This window comes from Protomyctophum bolini, assembly GCF_963924005.1.
Source record: "Protomyctophum bolini genome assembly, chromosome: 7".
Classification (NCBI taxonomy): Eukaryota; Metazoa; Chordata; class Actinopteri; order Myctophiformes; family Myctophidae; genus Protomyctophum; species Protomyctophum bolini.
The window spans coordinates 803,864-830,290 of record NC_137868.1 but is presented as its reverse complement, the minus strand read 5'-3'; the positions used below and the strand labels follow the sequence as shown (position 1 = coordinate 830,290).

At 43.3% G+C, this 26,427-nt stretch overlaps 1 protein-coding gene across 1 annotated transcript in view; it reads right to left on the bottom strand.

Annotated features, from left to right (window-relative positions):
* LOC308317932 (uncharacterized protein) overlaps positions 1-26,427 on the bottom strand; it is a gene marked incomplete at its 3' end in the record, with an annotated part of 50,349 nt that overhangs the window by 398 nt on the left and 23,524 nt on the right. The window contains exons 9-13 of the mRNA XM_080767278.1: positions 22,002-22,067; positions 21,401-21,448; positions 21,161-21,232; positions 947-1,015; positions 519-623 (exon numbers count right to left, since the gene is read on the bottom strand). Coding sequence (XP_080623404.1) covers positions 519-623; positions 947-1,015; positions 21,161-21,232; positions 21,401-21,448; positions 22,002-22,067 — 360 coding nt within the window. The remainder of the gene's footprint in view (positions 1-518; positions 624-946; positions 1,016-21,160; positions 21,233-21,400; positions 21,449-22,001; positions 22,068-26,427) is intronic.

Here is a 26,427-nt window from a genome sequence, read left to right as displayed (position 1 = left end):
AGTGAACGTTTTACCACACTGGTCACAGTGGTAGGGTTTCTCTCCCGTGTGAATTATCAGGTGTACCTTTAAGGCACCCTTTTGATTGAATATTTTACCACACAGGTCACATTGGTGGCGTTTCTCTCCAGTGTGAAGTCTGCTGTGATTCTTTAGGCTCCAGGGTCTACTGAAAGACTTGCCGCATTGGCCACAGTGGTAGGGTTTCTCTCCCGTGTGAATCCATAGGTGTCTATTAAAGGCACTCTTTTGAGTGAACGTTTTACCACACTGGTCACAGTGGTAGGGTTTCTCTCCCGTGTGAATTTTTAGGTGTATCTTTAAGGCACCCTTTTCAGTGAACGTTTTACCACACTGGCCACAGTGGTAGGGTTTCTCTCCCGTGTGAATCCATAGGTGTGCATTAAAGGCAGCCTTTACAGTGAACGTTTTACCACACTGGTCACAGTGGTAGGGTCTCTCTCCCGTGTGAATTATCAGGTGTACCTTTAAGGCACCCTTTTGATTGAATATTTTACCACACAGGTCACATTGGTGGCGCTTCTCTCCTGCGTGAGTCCTCTGGCCTGTGACGACGTTTTCCCCACCCTGGTGGCCGTGGTTCTTCACTGCGAGGGTGGAGACTGTGGGGAGACAACAAGAGAACACAGATCAGCCAGTCTGCCCAGGGTGTGTTTTAGTGTCTCTAAGAGAGACCGTTACAATCATGTTTTAACCACATCAGACCCACTACTGTATTCACATTGAATAAAGCACGCTATAGTCTATAGCAAGGGGAGGACTGTCTGAGACGCCTCAATCTGTCACGTGTTTTCTCACGCCTGAGCCGAGCTGTGAATGAGAAGACAGTACAAATTATTATATAGACATAGTGTGTGTAGGAGGGAGAGAGAGAGAGAGAGAGAGAGAGAGAGAGAGAGAGAGGGAGGGACGGACGGACCATTACCTCTGGTCTCAGCCAGGTCCACTGAAGGAGTCTGGGCCATTTGTGGAGGAGTGATGTCATGGTGGGAGGCTGAGGAGAGACAGAGAGAGAGACAGAGAGAGAGAGAGCGGTCAGTGGTCCCCAGGGCCGCTTTTAGGGTAGATCAAATGGTGCCGTCGCACCACGTGAAATATCTGAGAAATCTGAGAGAAATATCTGAGTTTATTTATTTTCAAAACGTGCGTTTTGAGAAAATAAAAATAAATTAACACTTTCCATCTCAGATATTTCACATGACAGATTCCTCCCAGCCCCAGGCTCCTCCCTCCCAGCCCCAGGCTCCTCCCTCCCAGCCCCAGGCTCCTCCCTCCCAGCCCCAGGCTCCTCTATACTCTTCCTATAGACCGATTCCGTAGCGGGTCTCATGGTCACAGCCTACGTATTTCCTGTAGGCGGACTCGACGTAGCTGCGGGGTTTAAACCCTCACCAGGCGCATCTCTTCCACTACAGTGAACGGCAGAGTGACTGATGTTAGTTTAACATCACCTAACCCTAACCTCTAACCCCATTCGAGGTTAGCCCGAACCCTAAAACCCATAAATGAAACCCATAAATTAAAAATAGTAATGTGAAAACATAAAGACGGCTGAAATGAGTTTTCTTCGACGGGTGGCTGGCATCTCCCTTACAGATAGGGTGAGAAGTTCATCTCCCTTACAGATAGGGTGAGAAGTTCATCTCCCTTACAGATAGGGTGAGAAGTTCATCTCCCTTACAGATAGGGTGAGAAGTTCATCTCCCTTACAGATAGGGTGAGAAGTTCATCTCCCTTACAGATAGGGTGAGAAGTTCATCTCCCTTACAGATAGGGTGAGAAGTTCAGTCACACGAGAGAGACTCGGAGGAGAATACCGTAATTTCCGGACTATAAGGCGCACCTGAATATAAGCCGCACCAGCCAAATTTAGGGAAAATCCCAAATATGTACGTATACAAGCCGCACTGGACTATAAGCCGCAGGTGGCCCCCTAGTGGCCGTTACGTTAGAAAACACCTGGACCTCTTTGGTGGGGACGTAACAACTACAAATAACACCTGGGCCTCTTTGGTGGGGACGTAACAACTACAAATAACACCTGGGCCTCTTTGGTGGGGACGTAACAACTACAAATAACACCTGGGCCTCTTTGGTGGGGACGTAACAACTACAAATAACACCTGGACCTCTTTGGTGGGGACGTAACAACTACAAATAACACCTGGACCTCTTTGGTGGGGACGTAACAACTACAAATAACACCTGGACCTCTTTGGTGGGGACGTAACAACTACACATAACACCTGGACCTCTTTGGTGGGGACGTAACAACTACAAATAACACCTGGACCTCTTTGGTGGGGACATAACAACTACAAATTACACCTGGACCTCTTTGGTGGGGACGTAACAACTACAAAGAAAGGTAAGAAATCCTTCTAGCATGGAATTCTCCTTTAACATTATATCATTAACACTATAAATTGGGGGTCCGTGAGATAGAAATGATATTAAAGGGGGGTCTGTAGACTAATGCATGTCAAACGGGGGGGGGGGGGGGGGTCCTTGAGGGTTCAGAATCACTGCCAGAGCCGTAATGAAAATCTTCTCTTATGGGGGGTCCCAAATGGGGGTCCGCGGAGCAAAAAAATGTTGATTTAGGGGACCCAGCGGTTTGGGAACCGCTGGGTTAGAGCAGGTGTACTGTGTGTGGGCGGGGCTAGAGCAGGTGTACTGTGTGTGTGGGCGGGGCTAGAGCAGGTGTACTGTGTGTGGGCGGGGCTAGAGCAGGTGTATTGTGTGTGTGGGCGGGGCTAGAGCAGGTGTACTGTGTGTGGGCGGGGCTAGAGCAGGTGTACTGTGTGTGGGCGGGGCTAGAGCAGGTGTACTGTGTGTGTGGGCGGGGCTAGAGCAGGTGTACTGTGTGTGGGCGGGGCTAGAGCAGGTGTACTGTGTGTGGGCGGGGCTAGAGCAGGTGTACTGTGTGTGTGGGCGGGGCTAGAGCAGGTGTACTGTGTGTGGGCGGGGCTAGAGCAGGTGTACTGTGTGTGGGCGGGGCTAGAGCAGGTGTACTGTGTGTGGGCGGGGCTAGAGCAGGTGTACTGTGTGTGTGGGCGGGGCTAGAGCAGGTGTACTGTGTGTGTGGGCGGGGCTAGAGCAGGTGTACTGTGTGTGGGCGGGGCTAGAGCAGGTGTACTGTGTGTGGGCGGGGCTAGAGCAGGTGCACTGTGTGTGTGGGCGGGGCTAGAGCAGGTGTACTGTGTGTGTGGGCGGGGCTAGAGCAGGTGTACCGTGTGTGGGCGGGGCTAGAGCAGGTGTACTGTGTGGGCGGGGCTAGAGCAGGTGTACTGTGTGTGGGCGGGGCTAGAGCAGGTGTACCGTGTGTGGGCGGGGCTAGAGCAGGTGTACCGTGTGTGGGCGGGGCTAGGCGTCGTCTGGCCTCGTCAGCCAGGCGCTTCCGGGTGGCGCTGGGCGTGCGGTATCCCAGGGCTGAGACTCTGCGCCGCCGTTTCCTGGGCGTGGCTCCGTGGCGCTGAGGTTCCCAACCTCTGGTCCCAGGACCCCCGGGGGTCCTAGAGTCTCCCTCTGGTGGAGCGCAGAGGAGTTGCCCCCCAACAAAAAAAAAAAATGGGAATGAAATATTTATATGGCTGAAATGAGCATGACAAACACACCGAGACAAAACAAAACACAGAAACTGCCCTGCTGGCAGTCACAGAAGCACTACATGCTGCCCAAGCTGCTTCCCACTCTGCAGTACTGATCCTCCTAGACCTATCGGCAGCATTTGACACAGTGAACCACCAGCTGCTCCTAGACACCCTAGCGGATCTAGGCATCGGTGGAACGGCACTAAAGTGGTTCTCTTCCTACCTCACCGACCGGACCTACCAGGTTTCCTGGAAAGGTCTGTTATCATCCCCCCGAACCCTCCAAACTGGGGTCCCACAGGGATCGGTACTTGGTCCCCTCCTTTTCTCACTGTACACTAAATCCCTTGGCACTATCATCTCTGCTCACAATATATCCTATCACTGCTACGCCGATGACACACAACTGTTTCTATCCTTCCCCCCCTCTGCCACTCAGGTGGAAGAGCGCATCACCGCATGCCTGGCTGACATCTCACAGTGGATGTCCTCCAACCACCTCAAACTGAACCCAGACAAGACTGAGCTTCTCTTCTTCCCAGCTAAGTCCTGCCCTATGCGGGAGCTAACTATCTCCATAGACAACGCACTGGTAACGTCTGTCCCAACAGCCAGGAATCTTGGTGTTGTCCTGGACAGTCAGCTCTCGTTCAAAACTCACATCACAGCTGTCACTCGATCCTGTAGGTTCACACTCTATAACATACGACGAATTAGACCGTTCCTCACCCAGGAATCAGCCCAGCTCCTAATCCAGACAACAGTCTTGTCAAAACTTGACTATTGTAACTCCCTCCTTACTGGCCTACCAGCATGTGCACTTAAGCCTCTCCAGCTGATCCAAAATGCTGCAGCTCGCTTGGTCTTCAACCAGCCAAAATTCTCACATGTCTCCCCCCTGCTCCGCTCCCTCCACTGGCTCCCGGTCGCTGCCCGCACAGAATACAAAACTCTGATGCTGGCATTCAAAGCAACCAAAGGTATGGCTCCCCCATATCTTGCAAGTATGATCGAACCCTACAAACCCTCCCGCTCACTCAGATCAGCCAACGCAGGGAAGCTGGAAGTACCCTCACTAAAAACGCCGGGACAACGCTCCACACGTCCCAAACTCTTCTCCCTTCTGGCTCCAAAACTGTGGAATGCACTTCCCATTGCAGTCAGAACTGCAGCATCACTCCCAATCTTCCGCCGTAGTCTGAAAACCCACCTTTTCAGACTCCATCATGGCCCATAGCACTTACCCCATGCACCCCCTTAGATAGCAATTCTGTAGACTTAGATAGCATTTGATACAGACTTATAGCATGTTATGTAGACAGCATAAGTGCATTGTATGTAGTCATAGCACGTCATAGTACATATGTGTAGCATAGTAGTATAGATGTATAGCTTATATGTATAGTTTCATTATAGATATTCCACTGTTACTTTCTTAGCTTACGCATGTTTCATGATAAATGTCTTTATGTGATGTATTCCCATGCTTTTTTGTTCTTGCTTAATGTAAGTCGCTCTGGATTAAGAGCGTCTGCTAAATGCCTAAATTGTAAATTGTAAATTGTAAAACACAACAATACGTTTCTCGGCCCCGCCCCCTCTCCCATGTGTTTATAGTGTGTTTAGTTTCCAAGATGGCCGCAGCACCAGGAGGGGGTGGCGTGGAGGTGAGTGCGTGGGGTCGACACTATGCCCTCACTGGGCTGCGTTCACACATCCAAGACACCCGTCTTGTGTCTGTGTTTAACCCGTCCTTTAGGCATAACCCTATTGGGAGGACGTGTCAAATTATTATTATTATTTGTTTTTGCCAATTGGAGTAAGACTGGTTTCATTCCCCTCTACCACATACTTTAAAGTTTCATAAACATGTGACGCTTCATGTATGAAACAATAATGGACTCTTAGAGCTCCATTTTCATTTTTGAATAGTTCAAATGGCCAGTCTACAAGCTCACAACGTGTCAATGTAGATTGGCTAGTTGAACTAAACGTTTTTCAAATGGTAAAGAAAAAGCAAAGAAGTTTAGGGATAAGGGGTTTAGCGGTGAGAAAAATGGAGCCCTAAAGACCTATTCATAGTCTGGATTTTCGGTGGTGAGGTGACCACCGCTCTGGTGGTGAGCTGACCACCGCTCCGGTGGTGAGGTGAGGTGACCACCGCTCCGGTGGTGAGGTGACCACCACTCCGGTGGTGAGGTGACCACCACTCCGGTGGTGAGGTGAGGTGACCACCGCTCCGGTGGTGAGGTGACCACCGGAGCTGAAATAACGTTGAGCGGTGGTGAGTAAAAACAGAGAGAAGGGCTGGAGCGGTGACGGTGGTTTGCTCTTCACCGCGGCTCAGTGACGTCATGTTGTAGTTCGGTGGTCACCTCAGTGACGTCATGTTGTAGTTTGGTGGTCACCTCAGTGACGTCATGTTGTAGTTCGGTGGTCACCTCAGTGACGTCATGTTGTAGTTCGGTGGTCACCTCAGTGACGTCATGTTGTAGTTCGGTGGTCACCTCAGTGACGTCATGTTGTAGTTCGGTGGTCACCTCACCACTCAAAACCCAGACTATGAATAACACTTTAGAGTCCCTTCGGGCTTGGTCCTTCAAAAACTTACTGAGGTCTTCAAGTTTAACCTCAACGTCAGCCTGAAGTTGATCTTCTTGTTTAACAGAAACGTTGATATCTGTCTCTGGAGAAGTGCTCTTCAACGGCTGTCTGGACTCAATAGAAACATTGATATCTGTCAGTGGAGAAGTGCTCTTCAACGACTGTCTGGACTCCATACACTGCTCTGGAATACAAGACAATAGAAGAAGACTTTAACTACAGACATGTATACTAGGGCTGCCCCGATCCGATCGTATTGTGATATGGCATAAGTGTGCTATGAATGTGACTCATTTTGATACAGAGACAGTCATAGATGCAAGACTAAGGCCCTCATTTATCAACCGTGCGTACGCCAAAATATGGGTGCATGCCGAAATTGCCGACATTTTCGACATTTACCATTTCCGGCAAAGCTTGAAATTGAACTTGACAACGTTCAAAACCCACGTCTGCTCGGGAGCTGTCTTACGCTTTGTCCTTGGCTGTTTTTCTGTCTTACACAAGCGGGGCAGCATTGTCTGAACTGCTGACACGCTGTCACAGGCATCTAAACATATGTTTTCACTCCTAAAATGTTTATATAAAACGGTATGTGTATGTAAAAAAAAGGGAGAGATTTCCAACTTTACAAGTAATTAAAATTGCGCAATTAAAAACAATATAACATGTTTACAATGTATTAGTTTGTGCTTAATCAAACAGTGCTTTACTGGCCTTGTTATGCAAGCGCACTTGTGAGATGATTTTGGAGCGCATGCGGTGATGCGGCATATGTGATGATATTATTTAAAAAAAAACATAAATGGACTGCACGCCTTTACTTCCAACTGACAATGACAAGCATACAGCTGCCTATTTGTAGTTTGTACTAGCAGGCTATAGGCGTAAGGGGCTTAATCATTCACCATTTAAATAAGTGTAATAATTAGACAGGTTTTGACAGTTTTGACAGTTCAGATAAAAGCGAGATCATTTTCGGGGGTCGGGAGGATGGGCCCGCGGCGTGCGTCGCCAGCACCTACCAGCACACATGCAAGCAAGCCTTCATCCATATGTTTATGATTCGTTCATCAATGATCAAATCACTACATAAACGTTGATTATGACTGCCTTGACGACATGATAGCCTATCTCTCATGCAGGCATCACTGAGTCACCCACAGGACTTTAATATCACAGCAGTGCGCAGTATCACCCCTTTGCCGTGCACAGCGCACGAATGGGTAAAATGTATATAGGCCAGCCTACAAACTAATTCCATTCATGGCGATGCGATGTCGATGTACGTGTCATGTTGGTGCGTGCGTGGACATGACAGCAAGGCAAGCGAGGTGAGAGGGAAACAGACAGGGTAGGCCTACAACTTTATTTAATTCATGCAGGTGTTCGTTCTTTATTTATTTAACAAGACACCAGTTAGTTGGGCTTGCAAGTTGTGTGTGCTTGTGTGTGTGTGTGTGTGTGTGTGTGTGTGTGTGTGTGTGTGTGTGTGTGTGTATGAGAGAGGTGGGTGAGGCGGGCAGCAAGGCACGGGAGAAACGTTTTTCCCATGGTTTCCATGGTTCCCACAGGTCGTATTTCATGTGTTCAGTCGCAAAAACGAGGGCGAGGCTTGATTTCATAGGGCGTGCAAGATAGATTTCAGCCGTCACATTTATTAACGTCAGAACGAAATTAAGGAAGGATCAGCTGTTTGCGATCACTTTATAAATGCCGTGGCGACGTGGGTGTACTACGAAACCTGCACTCCAATCTGTGGCAGATTTTACACTCGATTGATAAATGAGGGCCTTAGTGTTCAGGAGAGGAGAAAACAAGACTAACTATTGAGGAGAGGAGAAAACAAGACTAACTGTTGAGGAGAGGAGAAAACAAGACTAACTGTTGAGGAGAGGAGAAAACAAGACTAACTGTTGAGGAGAGGAGAAAACAAGACTGACTGTTGAGGAGAGGAGAAAACAAGACTGACTGTTGAGGAGAGGAGAAAACAAGACTAAGTGTTGAGGAGAGGATAAACAAGACTAAGGCCCTCATTTATCAATCGAGTGTAAAATCTGCCACAGATTGGAGTGCAGGTTTCGTAGTACACCCACGTCGCCACGGCATTTATAAAGTGATCGCAAACAGCTGATCCTTCCTTAATTTTGTTCCGACGTTAATAAATGTGACGGCTGAAATCTATCTGGCACGCCCTATGAAATCAAGCCTCGCCCTCGTTTTTGCGACATGAACAATTGTAATACGACGGCTGGTAAGTTTGGTAACCAGGGTTACAGGAAAAAATACATTTCTCCCGTGCCTTATTGCTGCCCACACCCCCCTCTCGACACACACACACACACACACACACGCACACACAGACGCACACGCAACTTGCAAGCCCAAAAAGAACGAACACCAGCATGAATTAAATAAAGTTGTAGGCCTACCTTGTCTGTTTTCCTCTCACCTCGCTTGCTTTGCTGTCATGTCCACGCATGCACGCATATACATGACACATCGACATCGCATCGCCATGAATGGAATTAGTTTGTAGGCTGGCCTATATTAATTTTACCCATTCGTGCTCAGTGCACGGCGAAGACTGCGCACTGCTGTGATATTAAAGTCCTGTAGGTGACTGCCGACATGATAGCCTAGCTCTCTCATGCAGCATGAGAGAGGCCATCATGTCGTCAAGGCAGTCATAATCAACGTTTATGTAGTGATTTCTGATTTGATCATTGATGAACGAATCATAAACATATGGATGAAGGCTTGCCGCTTGCATGTGTGCTGGTATGTGTTGGCGACGCACGCCGCGGTCCCGCGATCCTCCCGAGCCCCGAAAATGATCTTGCTTTTATCTGAACTGTCAAAACTGTCAAAACTGTCTAAGCACTTATAAATGGTGAATGATTAAGCCCCTTACGCCTATAGCCTGCTAGTACTTACTACAAATAGGCAAGCTGTATGCTTGTCACATGTCACTTGGAAATAAAGGCGTGCAGTCCACTGTCCATTCATGCCTTTTTAAAAAAAAAATATCATAATCGCATATGCCGCATCACCGCGTCCACATGCGCTCCAAAATCATCTCACAAGTGCGCTCGCATAACAAGGCCAGTAAAGCAGTGTTTGATTAAGCACAAACTAATACATTGTAAACATGTTATATTGTTTTTAATTGCGCGATTTTAATTACTTGTAAAGTTGGAAATCTCCCTTTTGTTTTTTACATACACATACCGTTTTATATTAACATTTTAGGAGTGAAAACATATGTTTAGATGCCTGTGACAGTGTCAGCAGTTCAGACAATGCTGCTCCGCTTGTGTACGACAGAAAAACAGCCAAGGAAAAAGCGTAAGCAAGCTGCCGACCAGACGTGGGATTTGAACGTTGTCACGTTCAATTTCAAGCTTTGCCGGAAATGGTAAATGTCAAAAATGTCGGCAATTTCGGCGTGCACCCATATTTTGGCGTACGCACGGTTGATAAATGAGGGCCTAAGTGTTCAGGAGAGGAGAAAACAAGACTAACTGTAATGGAGGTTTTAACAAATCCACACGATTGTATTGTATATGTAGTCTAAATGTTATTGTATTTGTAGGCTAAATGTTGTTGTATTTGTAGTCTAAATGTTATTGCATTTGTAGGCTAAATGTTATTGTATTTGTAGGCTAAATGTTGTTGTATTTGTAGGCTAAATGTTGTTGTATTTGTAGGCTAAATGTTGTTGTATTTGTAGGCTAAATGTTGTTGCATTTGTAGGCTAAATGTTATTGCATTTGTAGGCTAAATGTTATTGCATTTGTAGGCTAAATGTTATTGTATTTGTAGGCTAAATGTTATTGCATTTTTAGGCTAAATGTTGTTGTATTTGTAGGATAAATGTTATTGTATTTGTAGGCTAAATGTTATTGTATTTGTAGGCTAAATGTTATTGTATTTGTAGGCTAAATAATGTTATTATAACAAAAACAAAAACTACTTGGTTAAAGAACGAAAGAAATAAATACTTACCGAAGTCTTCAAGTTCAACCTCAACTTCAGCCTGAAGTTGATCTTCTTGTTTAACAGAAACATTGATATCTGTCTCTGGAGAAGTGTTCTTCAGCGGCTGTCTGGACTCAATAGAAACATTGATATCTGTCAGTGGAGAAGTGTTCTTCAACGGCTGTCTGGACTCAATAGAAACATTGATATCTGTCAGTGGAGAAGTGTTCAACGGCTGTCTGGACTCAATAGAAACATTGATATCTGTCAGTGGAGAAGTGCTCTTCAACGGCTGTCTGGACTCAATAGAAACATTGATATCTGTTAGTGGAGAAGTGTTCTTCAGCGGCTGTCTGGACTCAATAGAAACATTGATATCTGTCTCTGGAGAAGTGTTCTTCAGCGGCTGTCTGGACTCAATAGAAACATTGATATCTGTCTCTGGAGAAGTGTTCTTCAGCGGCTGTCTGGACTCAATAGAAACATTGATATCTGTCTCTGGAGAAGTGTTCTTCAACGGCTGTCTGGACTCAATAGAAACATTGATATCTGTCTCTGGAGAAGTGTTCTTCAACGGCTGTCTGGACTCAATAGAAACATTGATATCTGTCAGTGGAGAAGTGTTCTTCAACGGCTGTCTGGACTCAATAGAAACATTGATATCTGTCTCTGGAGAAGTGTTCTTCAACGGCTGTCTGGACTCCACACACTGCTCTGGAATACAAGACAATAGCACTGTTGATTTCCTCGACTAAAACTATGTCGGAAAAAAAAATGTTCGTCAACTACCTTTTTCCACTGACGAAAACTGACAATGGAAACTATGTGAAAACTAATGACTGATGACTAAAACTAAGACTAAATATACTGACAATGAATTTCGTCAACAAATAAAAACGAGACTAAAATGTTAGGAAGGCACAAGAGATCCAGTACAAGTCATTTTACACTTGGTTGCATGCTGAAAATAGCTGATCTACAAGCTCACAACGCGTGGCAGTGCGACACGTTGTGAGCTTGTAGATCTGCTATTTTTCAATAGCTAAAGTATAACATAATGCTTAAAACACTAATAAACACATTGTTATTTTAATAATAATCACCATGTTTCTTTCCCAGCAGCCTCAGGATGCTACGAGACATGTTTCTGCTCTCCTCCCCGTTCTGGAAACGTCTCCCGAAGAAACTGGGCCTTTGTTCTGATTCTGGACGCACACACGCACGCACGCACACAATGCACACACGCACACACACACGCACGCACACACGCACGCAATGCACACACGCACGCACGCACAGACGTCGACTGCCACGTTATTGGCATGCGAACACATACCTTTACATTGCCAAATTTGCCAAAGCAAGTGTCAATATAATTATTATAAAAACAGTCGGGTTCAGCACCTCACAGTTAAATCAATCTCACATGCGCATGCACACATAACTACCAATTCAGATGGAATATGAAAAGAAATACAATGAGATTAATGTCATGAGAATACACATTACCTGGTGGGCGTGGCCTATCCGTCATGATGACATCACCGCGTCCATCCATGACCGTCTCCGTCTCCGCTTCACTAGAGTTCTGCACAGATTAATAAATGATACAGTAATTAATGAACGAATTAACACTCATTGATAGTCGTAAACTTCTTCGGACTTCCCACACCAACACTTTCTGATATGAACAATAATGCCACCACACGGCTATAGCACTCTCAATATCACGTGACACTGATCATCATCACCCTGTATCGCTTCTTCAACCTCATGCCATCTGGACAAAGATACAGAACTTTACCCTGGAAAAAGGTTCGTTTCAGTAGGAGTTTTGTCCCCTCAGCCATCGCGGCATTAAACAAACTGCCCCGCTGATAGGACGGTTCTGTACACAGTGTACAGTATGATAGGATGGTTTCTGTACACAGTGTACAGTATGATAGGATGGTTTCTGTACACAGTGTACAGTATGATAGGATGGTTTCTGTACACAGTGTACAGTATGATAGGATGGTTTCTGTACACAGTGTACAGTATGATAGGATGGTTTCTGTACACAGTGTACAGTATGATAGGATGGTTTCTGTACACAGTGTACAGTATGATAGGATGGTTTCTGTACACAGTGTACAGTATGATAGGATGGTTTCTGTACACAGTGTACAGTATGATAGGATGGTTTCTGTACACAGTGTACAGTATGATAGGATGGTTTCTGTACACAGTGTACAGTATGATAGGATGGTTTCTGTACACAGTGTACAGTATGATAGGAGGGTTTCTGTACACAGTGTACAGTATGATAGGAGGGTTTCTGTACACAGTGTACAGTATGATAGGATGGTTTCTGTACACAGTGTACAGTATGATAGGATGGTTTCTGTACACAGTGTACAGTATGATAGGATGGTTTCTGTACACAGTGTACAGTATGATAGGATGGTTTCTGTACACAGTGTACAGTATGATAGGATGGTTTCTGTACACAGTGTACAGTATGATAGGATGGTTTCTGTACACAGTGTACAGTATGATAGGATGGTTTCTGTACACAGTGTACAGTATGATAGGATGGTTTCTGTACACAGTGTACAGTATGATAGGATGGTTTCTGTACACAGTGTACAGTATGATAGGATGGTTTCTGTACACAGTGTACAGTATGATAGGATGGTTTCTGTACACAGTGTACAGTATGATAGGAGGGTTTCTGTACACAGTGTACAGTATGATAGGATGGTTTCTGTACACAGTGTACAGTATGATAGGATGGTTTCTGTACACAGTGTACAGTATGATAGGATGGTTTCTGTACACAGTGTACAGTATGATAGGATGGTTTCTGTACACAGTGTACAGTATGATAGGATGGTTTCTGTACACAGTGTACAGTATGATAGGATGGTTTCTGTACACAGTGTACAGTATGATAGGATGGTTTCTGTACACAGTGTACAGTATGATAGGATGGTTTCTGTACACAGTGTACAGTATGATAGGAGGGTTTCTGTACACAGTGTACAGTATGATAGGAGGGTTTCTGTACACAGTGTACAGTATGATAGGATGGTTTCTGTACACAGTGTACAGTATGATAGGATGGTTTCTGTACACAGTGTACAGTATGATAGGATGGTTTCTGTACACAGTGTACAGTATGATAGGATGGTTTCTGTACACAGTGTACAGTATGATAGGATGGTTTCTGTACACAGTGTACAGTATGATAGGATGGTTTCTGTACACAGAGGGGAACTCATGTTTTGTTTTGTATTGTCTTGGTGTTATGTTGTTTCTGTACTGTATTGTCTTGGTGTTATGTTGTTTCTGTACTGTATTGTCTTGGTGTTATGTTGTTTCTGTACTGTATTGTCTTGGTGTTATGTTGTTTCTGTACTGTATTGTCTTGGTGTTATGTTGTTTCTGTACTGTATTGTCTTGGTGTTATGTTGTTTCTGTACTGTATTGTCTTGGTGTAATGTTGTTTCTGTACTGTATTGTCTTGGTGTTATGTTGTTTCTGTACTGTATTGTCTTGGTGTTATGTTGTTTCTGTACTGTATTGTCTTGGTGTTATGTTGTTTCTGTACTGTATTGTCTTGGTGTTATGTTGTTTCTGTACTGTATTGTCTTGGTGTTATGTTGTTTCTGTACTGTATTGTCTTGGTGTTATGTTGTTTCTGTACTGTATTGTCTTGGTGTTATGTTGTTTCTGTACTGTATTGTCTTGGTGTAATGTTGTTTCTGTACTGTATTGTCTTGGTGTTATGTTGTTTCTGTACTGTATTGTCTTGGTGTAATGTTGTTTCTGTACTGTATTGTCTTGGTGTTATGTTGTTTCTGTACTGTATTGTCTTGGTGTTATGTTGTTTCTGTACTGTATTGTCTTGGTGTTATGTTGTTTCTGTACTGTATTGTCTTGGTGTTATGTTGTTTCTGTACTGTATTGTCTTGGTGTTATGTTGTTTCTGTACTGTATTGTCTTGGTGTTATGTTGTTTCTGTACTGTATTGTCTTGGTGTTATGTTGTTTCTGTACTGTATTGTCTTGGTGTTATGTTGTTTCTGTACTGTATTGTCTTGGTGTAATGTTGTTTCTGTACTGTATTGTCTTGGTGTTATGTTGTTTCTGTACTGTATTGTCTTGGTGTTATGTTGTTTCTGTACTGTATTGTCTTGGTGTTATGTTGTTTCTGTACTGTATTGTCTTGGTGTTATGTTGTTTCTGTACTGTATTGTCTTGGTGTAATGTTGTTTCTGTACTGTATTGTCTTGGTGTTATGTTGTTTCTGTACTGTATTGTCTTGGTGTTATGTTGTTTCTGTACTGTATTGTCTTGGTGTTATGTTGTTTCTGTACTGTATTGTCTTGGTGTTATGTTGTTTCTGTACTGTATTGTCTTGGTGTTATGTTGTTTCTGTACTGTATTGTCTTGGTGTTATGTTGTTTCTGTACTGTATTGTCTTGGTGTTATGTTGTTTCTGTACTGTATTGTCTTGGTGTTATGTTGTTTCTGTACTGTATTGTCTTGGTGTTATGTTGTTTCTGTACTGTATTGTCTTGGTGTTATGTTGTTTCTGTACTGTATTGTCTTGGTGTAATGTTGTTTCTGTACTGTATTGTCTTGGTGTTATGTTGTTTCTGTACTATGTGCTGTTTTTGTTGTTGGTGTTGAACAGACCTGTGAAAATGAATATCCTTCGGGACAATAAAGATTATTATTATTATTATTAACCTTATTGATCAATTCATCCGATTAGAAGCTGTCCCAGAACATTCCCAACACTGTGGACCATTTTAAATGTGAATGTTTGTGAACGCGTCTTCACTGTGAATGTAGCGACCTGAACCACTGTTGTTTTTACCCACTAAGACTATGACGAAAAATGTTCGTCGGCTAACTTTTAAATTTTCCACTGACGAAAACTAAATGGAAACTAGATGATAACTAAGCTACGGTGACTAAAACTAAGACTAAATATACTGACGATTTCGTCAACAAAAGAAAACTAGACTAAAATGTTAGGAAGGGACTAGTGGACAAGAGATCCACTATAAGTCATTTTACACTTGGTTGCATGCTGGAAATAGCAGATCTACAAGGCTTGTAGATCTGCTATTTCCAGCAAGTGAAAAAAAACTGTCATTACGACAGCATCAAGGCCCACCAAAATACAGTTTAGTCGACTAGATCAGCTGTAGATTTAGTCGACTAAAATCTTATGATATTTAGTCGACTAAAACCAGGCCGTGAGCCACTCTGCTACACTATAGCGCCACCATCAGGCTGTGAGCCACTCTGCTACACTATAGCGCCACCATCAGGCTGTGAGCCACTCTGCTACACTATAGCGCCACCATCAGGCTGTGAGCCACTCTGCTACACTATAGCGCCACCATCAGGCTGTGAGCCACTCTGCTACACTAGGCTTACCATACGTCCTCTTTTGGGGGGCTGTCCGGGCAGTCCGGGGGGGTTTTATAAATTCCTTCAAATGCCCAGGGTTTTACACGTATCGCCTGTATATGTATCGCTGCTCACAGACCATTCAGACCAATGTGTATTACAATGCACGTTCAATGGTTCGTAGTGGGAAAACACTGTGAGAGGTGGACTTTCAGCCCGAACCCCGGAATGTGTATTATTCATAACTCTGCATGCGCTGTGCGCTGAGTGCTGCCAGCACTGCTCTGCTGTCTGCAGATAGACTGTTGTGCTCTCCGTGAGGAAAGCTTGACATGCCAAAGAACTATCTCATCATCATTGACATGCAGAAAAAGTAGGCTACTGTTTTATTAGCTTTGTGACTGACCAATGAGAAGCAGATTGTATTGTCTGCAAAGGAACTATGTGTCCTGCAAGCCCATGTCATGTCAACAACACAGACAAGGCAGCTGTGCGCGAGGTGAGTCCTGCAAATTAAATTGACCCAATATTATTTTGTACAACCTACAGTAGCAAAGCATAAGATAATGGTCCCCCGGACCCGGACGCCACTTTGGGAAGCACTGATCTAGAGTCGCAACTAAAATACCATCGAGGGATCGGTTCATTCATCCAATCAGCATCTGCTTTGCATTAAACGAAGTTAAACTCACCAACATTTGCAGCTGCAGGGAAAGCTAGAATGATCCTCTTTCAATCTGCAAGGCGTTTGTTTCATAAAACTCCACATGACATGTTTTTATGACGTTAGAGAGGATCTACTTTCTGTCCGCAAAATGTTTGTTCTGAGCCGCCATGATGCTTTGAAAATTACAACAACACGGCTTTACTTCCGGGTCAACGTGAGCAGCAAAGGAATTGGTGCAGGCTCCGTTGTCTGTGTCTCTGTCTGTCTGTCGTCCCCTGGTGGAGGAGGCGTGTAACTGTCACTGAATAAAGGATACCGTAAATAGAATTATACTAAGAAAGAAAGGCAAAGATGCTTTACTTTATTATCTGGAATACATTAATACTAGTTTTACTAGAAAATAAACCCACAGGAAAGTATAGTTACTTTTTTAAACCATTGTTCCATTATCTAAACTAATAAATGAAGAACTAAATGTCTGCCTGCCTGTCTGTCTGCCTGTCTGTCTGTCTGTCTGCTTCACGGAACACTGGGGACCACTAGCATAATAATAATATTAATAATAATAATTCTGTGCCAATCCCAATTCTTCCCAAAGATCATCTGTTAAGAATTTCCTCCCAATCAATATTGTGATCAGTTACGATCTCATTATACCCACACTGTACACATACTGTAATGTGGTGTTCATATATTCAAATGGACATAAGGACTAGTGTACTCAATTGATCAAAACATGTCATGACAAATAAATATACAATACTATGCAAAACATTACATTTAACAGTTGTTAAGTCCAAATTAAAATATAGTGTGGCATCACGCTTAACTCGTACAATACTTCACACTGTTTGAGCTTGTAGATCTGCTAATTTATTGCACAATCCTGTTGTACGAAGTATGTACAATAAAAGTCTAATCCAATTTTACAGGGTGTCTATTTCTACGTCTCTAAATGTTTTGATGAATTGAACATGGTGGAGTGGACCCTCTTGTAAACAAGTGTAATGCTTTATTGGTGTCGTCCAATCACAGTTTAACAGTCTTTGTATTGAGTTTGTGCTTGAAATGTTACTGTAATTCTGCAAACTGTTGGTAAACAAATCAATCAATGATTCATTTGGAGCTAATTTACACCTGCAGTATGAGCCTCTGCCACGAGGTGGCACTGTCTCACCAGTCTCTCCCAAATAGAGCAGCCGCTGCAGGGTTGATTCTGACAGCACATTTTGATTTAGTTTTAGTCAGAGTTTTCGTCAGTGTTTTGTAGCAGCTGCTGTGTAAGGCTGTAAGCAATTTTTCTGTGACTATATTTTCAAAGGTTTAATTACTTACAGTCTAAATTAAGTAGCATCAAGTTCAGAGGACCACACTTTTGGAATAACTTACCGTCTCATAACAGAGTCTGTATACTAGTCTCTGCTCAATTACTCAATTTCAACTCTCTGACAATTACTGCAAGTTTTATTAACAAGCTTGGGCAACACGCCCTAGTCATGTTAATATTTGATATTTATTATTATAATGTTTTCATTATTATTATATAATCCTTAGGTTTACCAATATTATTCATATCTTATAATTTCTGTTATTTAAGCTCAACTGGTAGCTTCTATATAGGAAGGCCATATAAGCCCCTTTGGTTTTTTTTTGGCACTTTCAGCACATCATGTATGATGATAACTAATCTTGTTTCCTATATTGAAATATTTGCTTACTGTATTTATTTTATTTTACCATATTGTTGTTATTATTTACATGTGTGCAAATAAACTAAACTAGTATTACAAATAATGTTATTGACTTTTTTTATGTCCAATATATTTGTATTTAGTTAAAATGACTTTTCAGGATCCCAATTAAAAATAGCTCAAAGTTATTTAGGATTTCAATTCAAATATATAAGCAAAAATAGCCGATCTACAAGTTTTGAACTTGTAGATCGGCAGTTTTTGCTATAGGCTATTTGCTATAGTGCAATGTGGCCCCACTGGAGTGAGTATGGAGGTAGGGTTGGAGAAAGGGCCTTTCTGTGTGGAGTTTGCATGTTCTCCCCGTGTCCCCTATAGGGTAGGTACCCTCACATGTTCTCCCCGTGTCCCCTAGGGTAGGTACCCTCACATGTTCTCCCCGTGTCCCCTATAGGGTAGGTACCCTCACATGTTCTCCCCGTGTCCCCTAGGGTAGGTACCCTCACATGTTCTCCCCGTGTCCCCTATAGGGTAGGTACCCTCACATGTTCTCCCCGTGTCCCCTAGGGTAGGTACCCTCACATGTTCTCCCCGTGTCCCCTATAGGGTAGGTACCCTCACAAAAAACATGCAGTAATCCTGGTCACTAAACTGCCTCCCCCTGGCCACCCGGGGCGCCTGATGGAGGGGAAAGGAACTGGTTGTAATAACGTGTTCCTTCCACGCGCTACGTCCAACCAGGGAAACTCCCCCCTGCCAGGTGAAAAGAAGCAGCTTGGACTCCTCATGCATAAAAGGAAGCATGAGGTCAGTCCGCTGCCCCCCCCAGGTTGGCAGAGGAAGTGCAGCGCCCAGGATTACATAATGTTTGAGTAACCTACGACACCAATACTTTGTGTTGCCAAATACACATTTTACAAGCAAAAACAGCAGCACAAGATCAACATTGTTTTGTTTATATACTTTTATATACATTTCTGGCTAGTGACAAAATACTGCAGAATATTATGAGTAGAACTTTTAACCCAAAGTCCAGAAGGGTATTATCTATGTAAACATTGAATTGAATGAGTATAGTGCCCATGACGCGGGGACGAAACTGAGCAAAAAGGGACCTCACAATATGTGACGAAATTTGACTGAGGGACTGCGATTGGATTTTTTAAATTGTTCATGTCATATGAAAGCAGGGAACCATAGCTTCAAATAGAGATATTGGTTGTTCAGTTTGACCCACCAGTTGTGGAGATATGGCTGATAGAGTAATGTCTGGCAGAGAAACAGGCTTGAAAAGTTCACTTCTGTGGACTATAACATTACACCTATAGCTACATGTTTAAACATTTATTTCATATTTACATGTCAATTTCAGCTCTGACACTTATTTCAGACATGCTCTAGTAGTATGTGAAGAGTCTGCCTGTGCTATTAACTCATTTTGAAGAAAAAAACAAAAGAAACTGGTGAAAAGCTGGAGTTTGCGCGATGGCAGGCTCTCAGTCAAATCTGGTCACATTTATGGCCTGATAGTGTGTTTTGATCGCATCGCATATTAAAGGTAAACACCATAATCTATGTTGATCACCTGAAGCGCTACTAAACACACTTTGGACTGAGGTCGATAAAAAAAAAACATTTTTCTGAAAAACTTGTGTTTCTATGTCAGTGGAGCTCAACCTTTTTCAGGTCAAGGACCCCCAAAATTATCTCTATTGGGCCACGGATGCCTATCTCAAAATATGTTGTTCCAGGAGGGAATTCTGTTTAGTGGCACTGAATAGACTTATAATTCTGTTTAGTGGCACTGAATAGACTTATAATTCTGTTTAGTGGCACTGAATAGACTTATAATTCTGTTTAGTGGCACCGATGAGACTTATAACTCACTCTGAATCGGAAGGTCTTTCCACATCGTTTGCATCCAAAAGGTTTCTCCCCCGTATGGTTGCGCTGATGACAATTTAACTCTTGATGCATTCTAAAACTCTTACCACAGAAACATTTAAATGGTTTCTCTCCAGTGTGAAGTCTGCTGTGATTCTTTAGGCTCGAAGCTGTATTGAAAGACTTTCCGCATTGGCCACAGTGGTAGGGTTTCTCTCCCGTGTGACTCCTTAGGTGTGTATTAAAGGAACCCTTTTGATTGAACGTTTTACCACACTGGTCACATTGGTAGGGTTTCTCTCCCGTGTGAACTCTTAGGTGTACCTTTAAGGCAGCCTGTTGAAAGAACATTTTACCACACAGGTCACATTGGTGGCGTTTCTCTCCAGTGTGAAGTCTGCTGTGATTCTTTAGCCTCGCAGCTACACTGAAAGACTTGCCGCATTGGTCACAGTGGTAGGGTTTCTCTCCCGTGTGAATCGATAGGTGTGTATTAAAGACACCCTTTTGAGTGAACGTTTTACCACACTGGTCACAGTGGTAGGGTTTCTCTCCAGTGTGAAGTCTGCTGTGATTCTTTAGGCTCGAAGCTGCATTGAAAGACTTTCCGCATTGGCCACAGTGGTAGGGTTTCTCTCCCGTGTGAATCCTTAGGTGTGTATTAAAGGAACCCTTTACAGTGAACGTTTTACCACACTGGTCACAGTGGTAGGGTTTCTCTCCCGTGTGAATTATCAGGTGTACCTTTAAGGCACCCTTTTGATTGAATATTTTACCACACAGGTCACATTGGTGGCGCTTCTCTCCTGCGTGAGTCCTCTGGCCTGTGACGACGTTTTCCCCACCCTGGTGGCCGTGGTTCTTCACTGCGAGGGTGGAGACTGTGGGGAGACAACAAGAGAACACAGATCAGCCAGTCTGCCCAGGGTGTGTTTTAGTGTCTCTAAGAGAGACCGTTACAATCATGTTTTAACCACATCAGACCCACTACTGTATTCACATTGAATAAAGCACGCTATAGTCTATAGCAAGGGGAGCACTGTCAGAATATAGACATTCTGCACTTAGTTTACAGTACACACACACACACACACACACACACATCCTCACAATGGGAATTATTTAACACATTATGTAATCCATTAATAAAATGCGCCCAGCGATTTATAGCAGCGGAGCACTATTACCGACGGACCGGATGTTATCCCGGATGGACCGGATGTTATCCCGGATGTGACCGGATGTTATCCCGGATGTGACCGCGGTGCAATAAAGGTGTTAAGTTATTAATGGAGGAACATGAGTCGTTACCTTCGGCCTCAGACGTCTCCAAGGACTGTGTCTGTGTCACGTTCTGCTGCTGTTTCTGCAGCTTCAAATGAGCTGAGAAATGAAGACGGTACACACACACACACACACACACACACACACACACACACACACACACACACACACACACACACGTATGCAATAAAATATATCTATATATACTGTATCTACAACACGTACACAATGCATGTTGGCTGAGACAACACATATCTGACTCGTTACCTCTGAGACGCCTCATTCCGTCACGTTTTTGCTCACGCCTGAACCGAGCTGTGAATGAGAAGACAGTACAAATTATTATATAGACATAGTGGGGGAGAGAGAGAGAGAGAGAGAGAGAGAGGCAGGCAGGCAGGCAGGCAGGCAGACAGGCAGGCAGGCAGGCAGGCAGGCAGGCAGGCAGACAGACAGACAGACAGACAGACAGACAGACAGACAGACAGACAGACAGACAGACAAAAATATTTTTTCTTTTTTAACTTATAATTATTTTTAGTGGCACCGATGAGACTTATAATTCTGTTTAGTGGCACAGATGAGACTTATAATTCATCGGAAGGTCTTTCCACATCGTTTGCATCCAAAAGGTTTCTCTCCCGTATGGTTGAGCTGATGACAATGGCGTGGCTATCGTTAGCGGCTACACACACGTTCACAACAACATCCGGTCTATCGTTAGCTGCTACACACACACTCACAACATCCGGTCCGCCTGTAAAAGTGGTCCGTGTTTATAAATCGACTGGGCGCTATAATGTAACGGATTAAATAACCCCGGGCAATAAAGGTGTTAAGTTATTAATGGAGGAACATGAGTCGTTACCTTTGGCCTCAGACGTCTCCAAGGACTGTGTCACGTTCTGCTGCTGTTTCTGCAGCTTCAACTGAGCTGAGAAATGAAGACGGTACACACACACACACACACACACACACACACACACACACACACACACACACACACACACACACACACACACACACACACACACACACACACACACACACACACACACACACACACACACACACACGTATGCAATAAAAAATATCTATATATATACTAGAATTTCGTGCGCGCTACGCGCGCACTCATCCCAGAGCGACTTCGCCACGCACTATGGGAAGAAATAAATGGCGGGAGTTGACTCCACATGTAGTAACGAATGGGTTATTGGAAATGTACCATTGTTTTGTCCTGAATATTTCCACAGCCTAAGTACTAAAGGATTGTGACTGTGGGACAGACATACAGTCTGACATACAATAGGCTACACGTGTGCACAGTGAATAAACAATGACCTATATGCCCAGAGTTCTTAAATTAACATAGTTGGATTTTAACAGAAAGACTGATAGATATTTCTCTCCATATACATATCAAAGACAATGCCATAAATCAGTCAAAGTAAGTGACAGACTCAACAGTAGCACACAGCATGCAAGGCAGCGATGCATGCATGCAAACATGTTTGATTTAGTGTCTCCATCTCTCTGTGGAAGAGGTTGCACATGACCTGTACGGCCACACTGAGGTGCTCCAACACAAACACAGACACAAAACAACACCACGCTGTTTGTCCAGTTGACCCAAATCAACACCAATACCTAGACTGTTTGTCCAAAACACACTATCTGCTCGCCACGTTTCTACTTCGCCACAACCTAATGTTAGTAACAAATGTAGGGGAGAGCCGCCAAGGTTGTAACGCTTCACGGTTGTAACATGGACGTTATCTCTTGATTGGTCAACGCCACCATGACGCCATCGCGTCAGTATGTGTACAGCAACGTACTCTACGTGGCCAGGAAGTTTGAAGTGTTTACCTTCAAAATGCGTATAATTTTACACCTGGAGTATATGTGTGCTACAATTTTTGTCTTTGGTGTTGGTGAATAAAAATCCACATGGATGTGTTCATGCTTATGTTCTTCATTAGTTTGCATCGTGTTTAGACGGAATTCACGTTCATTCTGGTCTGTAAGCAACTGCAAAGAAAACTTGCAAAAGCGGATCATTTGTAACATGTGTTACAAATGGTCCGCTTCCATTCAATGCCATTATATGTAGGCCTAATATTGACATATTTGACATATTGGCCAATATTATATGTTCTAAATTTGTATTGTATTGTGTAGTGTATTCTAAAAGTAGTTTAGGGTTGTATAACATTGTACAACTCAATCAATCAAACGTTTGTTTAATCAATGTATTGCCCCATTGAAAAAAAAGAAAAGCCCCAACTGGTACACCCGATACTATTTAATATTTCCCTTAATTATGTTTGATACATTTTCTTATCACATCCATGGTATGAAAACAATGCTAAGGAGTTGCTTCAATGAAATATAATTGCTTTAAGCTGAAAACGGGTTATTAGTTATTATGTGTAGTGTAGTGTAGTCAACATGTTAAGGCTCGTACACACTGCCCGGTATTTGCTGCGATTATGCTTTCGGGGAGCATTTTTGGCGCTGGCCGACAAAAACCCCTGATCTGACGTTAAGTGGTGCCCAAATGGTAGATCACGATCTACAAAGGCTTTGCAGGTAGACCACATGACATGGCACTAAAAATATATATAATTTTAATATAAAAAACGATTTTTGCATCTGCCGCTTTAGATGACCTGAGATGACTTGATTGATTGACATCAAAAAGGCCTGTCAGCTCAAACACACAATGCAATATTTGTTGTTGCTTACAATCATCAGTAGCAAAGTCAAATACCAACAAAAAAAAAAGCCTACGATTTGAATTTTTCCCCCTCTATTTACCATCCCATGTGCGTTTGTCTTATATGTAGCCTATATGAAAGGCCCCTCAATTACATTTTGTAACTATTTTCAGCAATGGGATGATAGTTGTATTTGGTGGGTATGTTGAGCTGGTCGTTTTGAAAGTAGCTCTCAAGTCCATAAAACAAACTAACATAGGCTACTTCTCTATAAGCAGAATCATGAATAGGCCTATTTAATTTATACAAAAGGAGAAGAGAGAGAGAGAGAGAGAGAGAGAGCAATGTGTTTGTGGCTCCAACTTTGTCTAATATTGTTTTAGAGCAGTGGTTCTCAAACATTGTCATGGCAAGAGCAAAGGACCCCCAATATTTTTTCAATCTACAAAAATAATCCCAAAATCGCTGATAAATTAAATTACATTACTTACTAATCGCTTATTTGGCAACACTGGCCAGAAACGACCAGTTGCAGCTCCGTGACTGTGACCGCAAGGTAGAGACGTGTGTGGCTATAATGACGCACAGCTGTTATGTAATCGCGCATCTATAAATTCTAATCGTGTGTGGTATTTCTTGGGGAGACGGGAGTGTGTGTGTGTGTGTGTGTGTGTGTGTGTGTGTGTGTGTGTGTGTATATACATATTACATTCCGTCGGTAATTCCCTGTAAGGCTATACCCACATATTGGTAGCCTATCCCAATATTGGCGTGACACATTTCACGTGAATAATGTTGTGTGCGCGCGTGCGGAGAAATAGAGTGATTTAATGAATCGCATGTTGGTGTGTGTGTGTGTACTGGGCAGTTGGCTGTCTGGCGAAAATAGGCAAAGTGATCGGTGTAAGGGTGATATTTTGGCCCAATCCGATTAATGACAAAGAACAATGTTGATGTAACTAAGGGATTCGTCGAGTCATTTATTTTGTAAATAAAGAGATTTAGATGGAATAAGCGAAATAGCGATCGTATAATCTCTCCTGTTCCTTCTTTCTCTCATCAATGTCCTGCGCGAGATCAGATTCTGTGCTGCGCGAGATGACATTGTCAAGCTAGTGTGGGGGCGGGCCTGGTAAAAGAGAGGGCAGTGTTGCCAGGTTTGCGAATTGTAAGCGAGTTGCAGTGTATGTAAGTAGCGTGGTTAAAGTCCTTGTTTCTGGACGTGTTTGGGCAACAGCGTAGACTGTTGCCTGGGGGGTGTGGGTACTTTAATACTTTAATGTGTGTATTAAACAAATGCATTGCCGGCGTGAGTGTGGAAGGGAGCCAGTGTTAGTGCCAATGAAAAGTCTATTTGGCTGGTGGTCTGGGTTGGGGTTGTCGTGGGCCGTGTAATGAGGAGATCGCTTACACACACTGCGAAGAGACTGCGGAGGGTAAGTGTGTGACGTCACTGCCCGTGTGAGTGTGTGTGAGAAGTGAGTGTGCGTGAGTCTGGTGTGTAAGATGGTGTTGTGGGCGTTGCAGTAGCGACGTAGCTGTTCGTGGCTTTGGTTTTCTGCCTTGGGGTGTTTCTTCTGAGTATGGGTACGGGTTCTCCCATATATATAAGATATATCGTCCACTGAAGAAAAAAAAAGTTTCTGCCAGTTTTATGTTTGTTTGAGGTCTCCACACCACACGCGTTCTGACGAGATTGTCTTAGTTGTAAATCCATTCTTCTGCCCTTTATTTCAGTGCACACATGTGCATGTTTATCACTGTGTTTTAATCTTTGTAACTTTATTACCATTGGATGCTGCTGCCTGATGATCAATACATGAATAACATTGCGTGTGATCGCGCGTCGCGGTGAAATCCGTATTTTATATAATTTGATCAATCCATGACATCCATGCGTGATCACGCGTCGCGGTGAAATCCGTCGTTTATATAATTTGATCAATCCATGACATTGTTGTTAGAAGAACAGCTCAAATATTGAATGTGAAGACATAGTGTAGTACAAATCCTGGTGTGATCTTCTTAAAAGTGGAAGGATCATAACACACGTCTAAGGTATTTTTTCCCCTGACTTTCTGTTGGTAAGGTTTTGACTCTTTCACATCAGTGCACGGCTGATTCAAGCCATGCATTTAGGGGTAAAAAGGTACCTTTAATTTTTTTATTTAGCAATTAAAAGCATGGGTCTAAAACTACAAGTAACATTCATGGAATAAATTATAGCCTACTTGCAGTGTTAGCTGCAAGTAGTTTTACTCCACATGTATTTATTTGAAAACTCAATTAGCATACTAGTTACTTTTTAGATTGTATCATTACCAAAACATACACTAAACAACGTCCATCCTATATTTCTATATTGCAATATTGATTTTTTTCTCATCTCTATTTATTTTTATTCTAAGAGTTCTAGATGTCCTTATTCTTCTTTTACTAAGTGTCCACTCAAGTCATTCTGTGCAGTTGACAGTGTGGAGTGGTTAGAGGATGGGGGGAGTGTTTATGCAAGTATCTAGGGTGGAGACAAGTATCTATTGTCACACCCATTCCTGGGCTCAGAGATGCTAAATA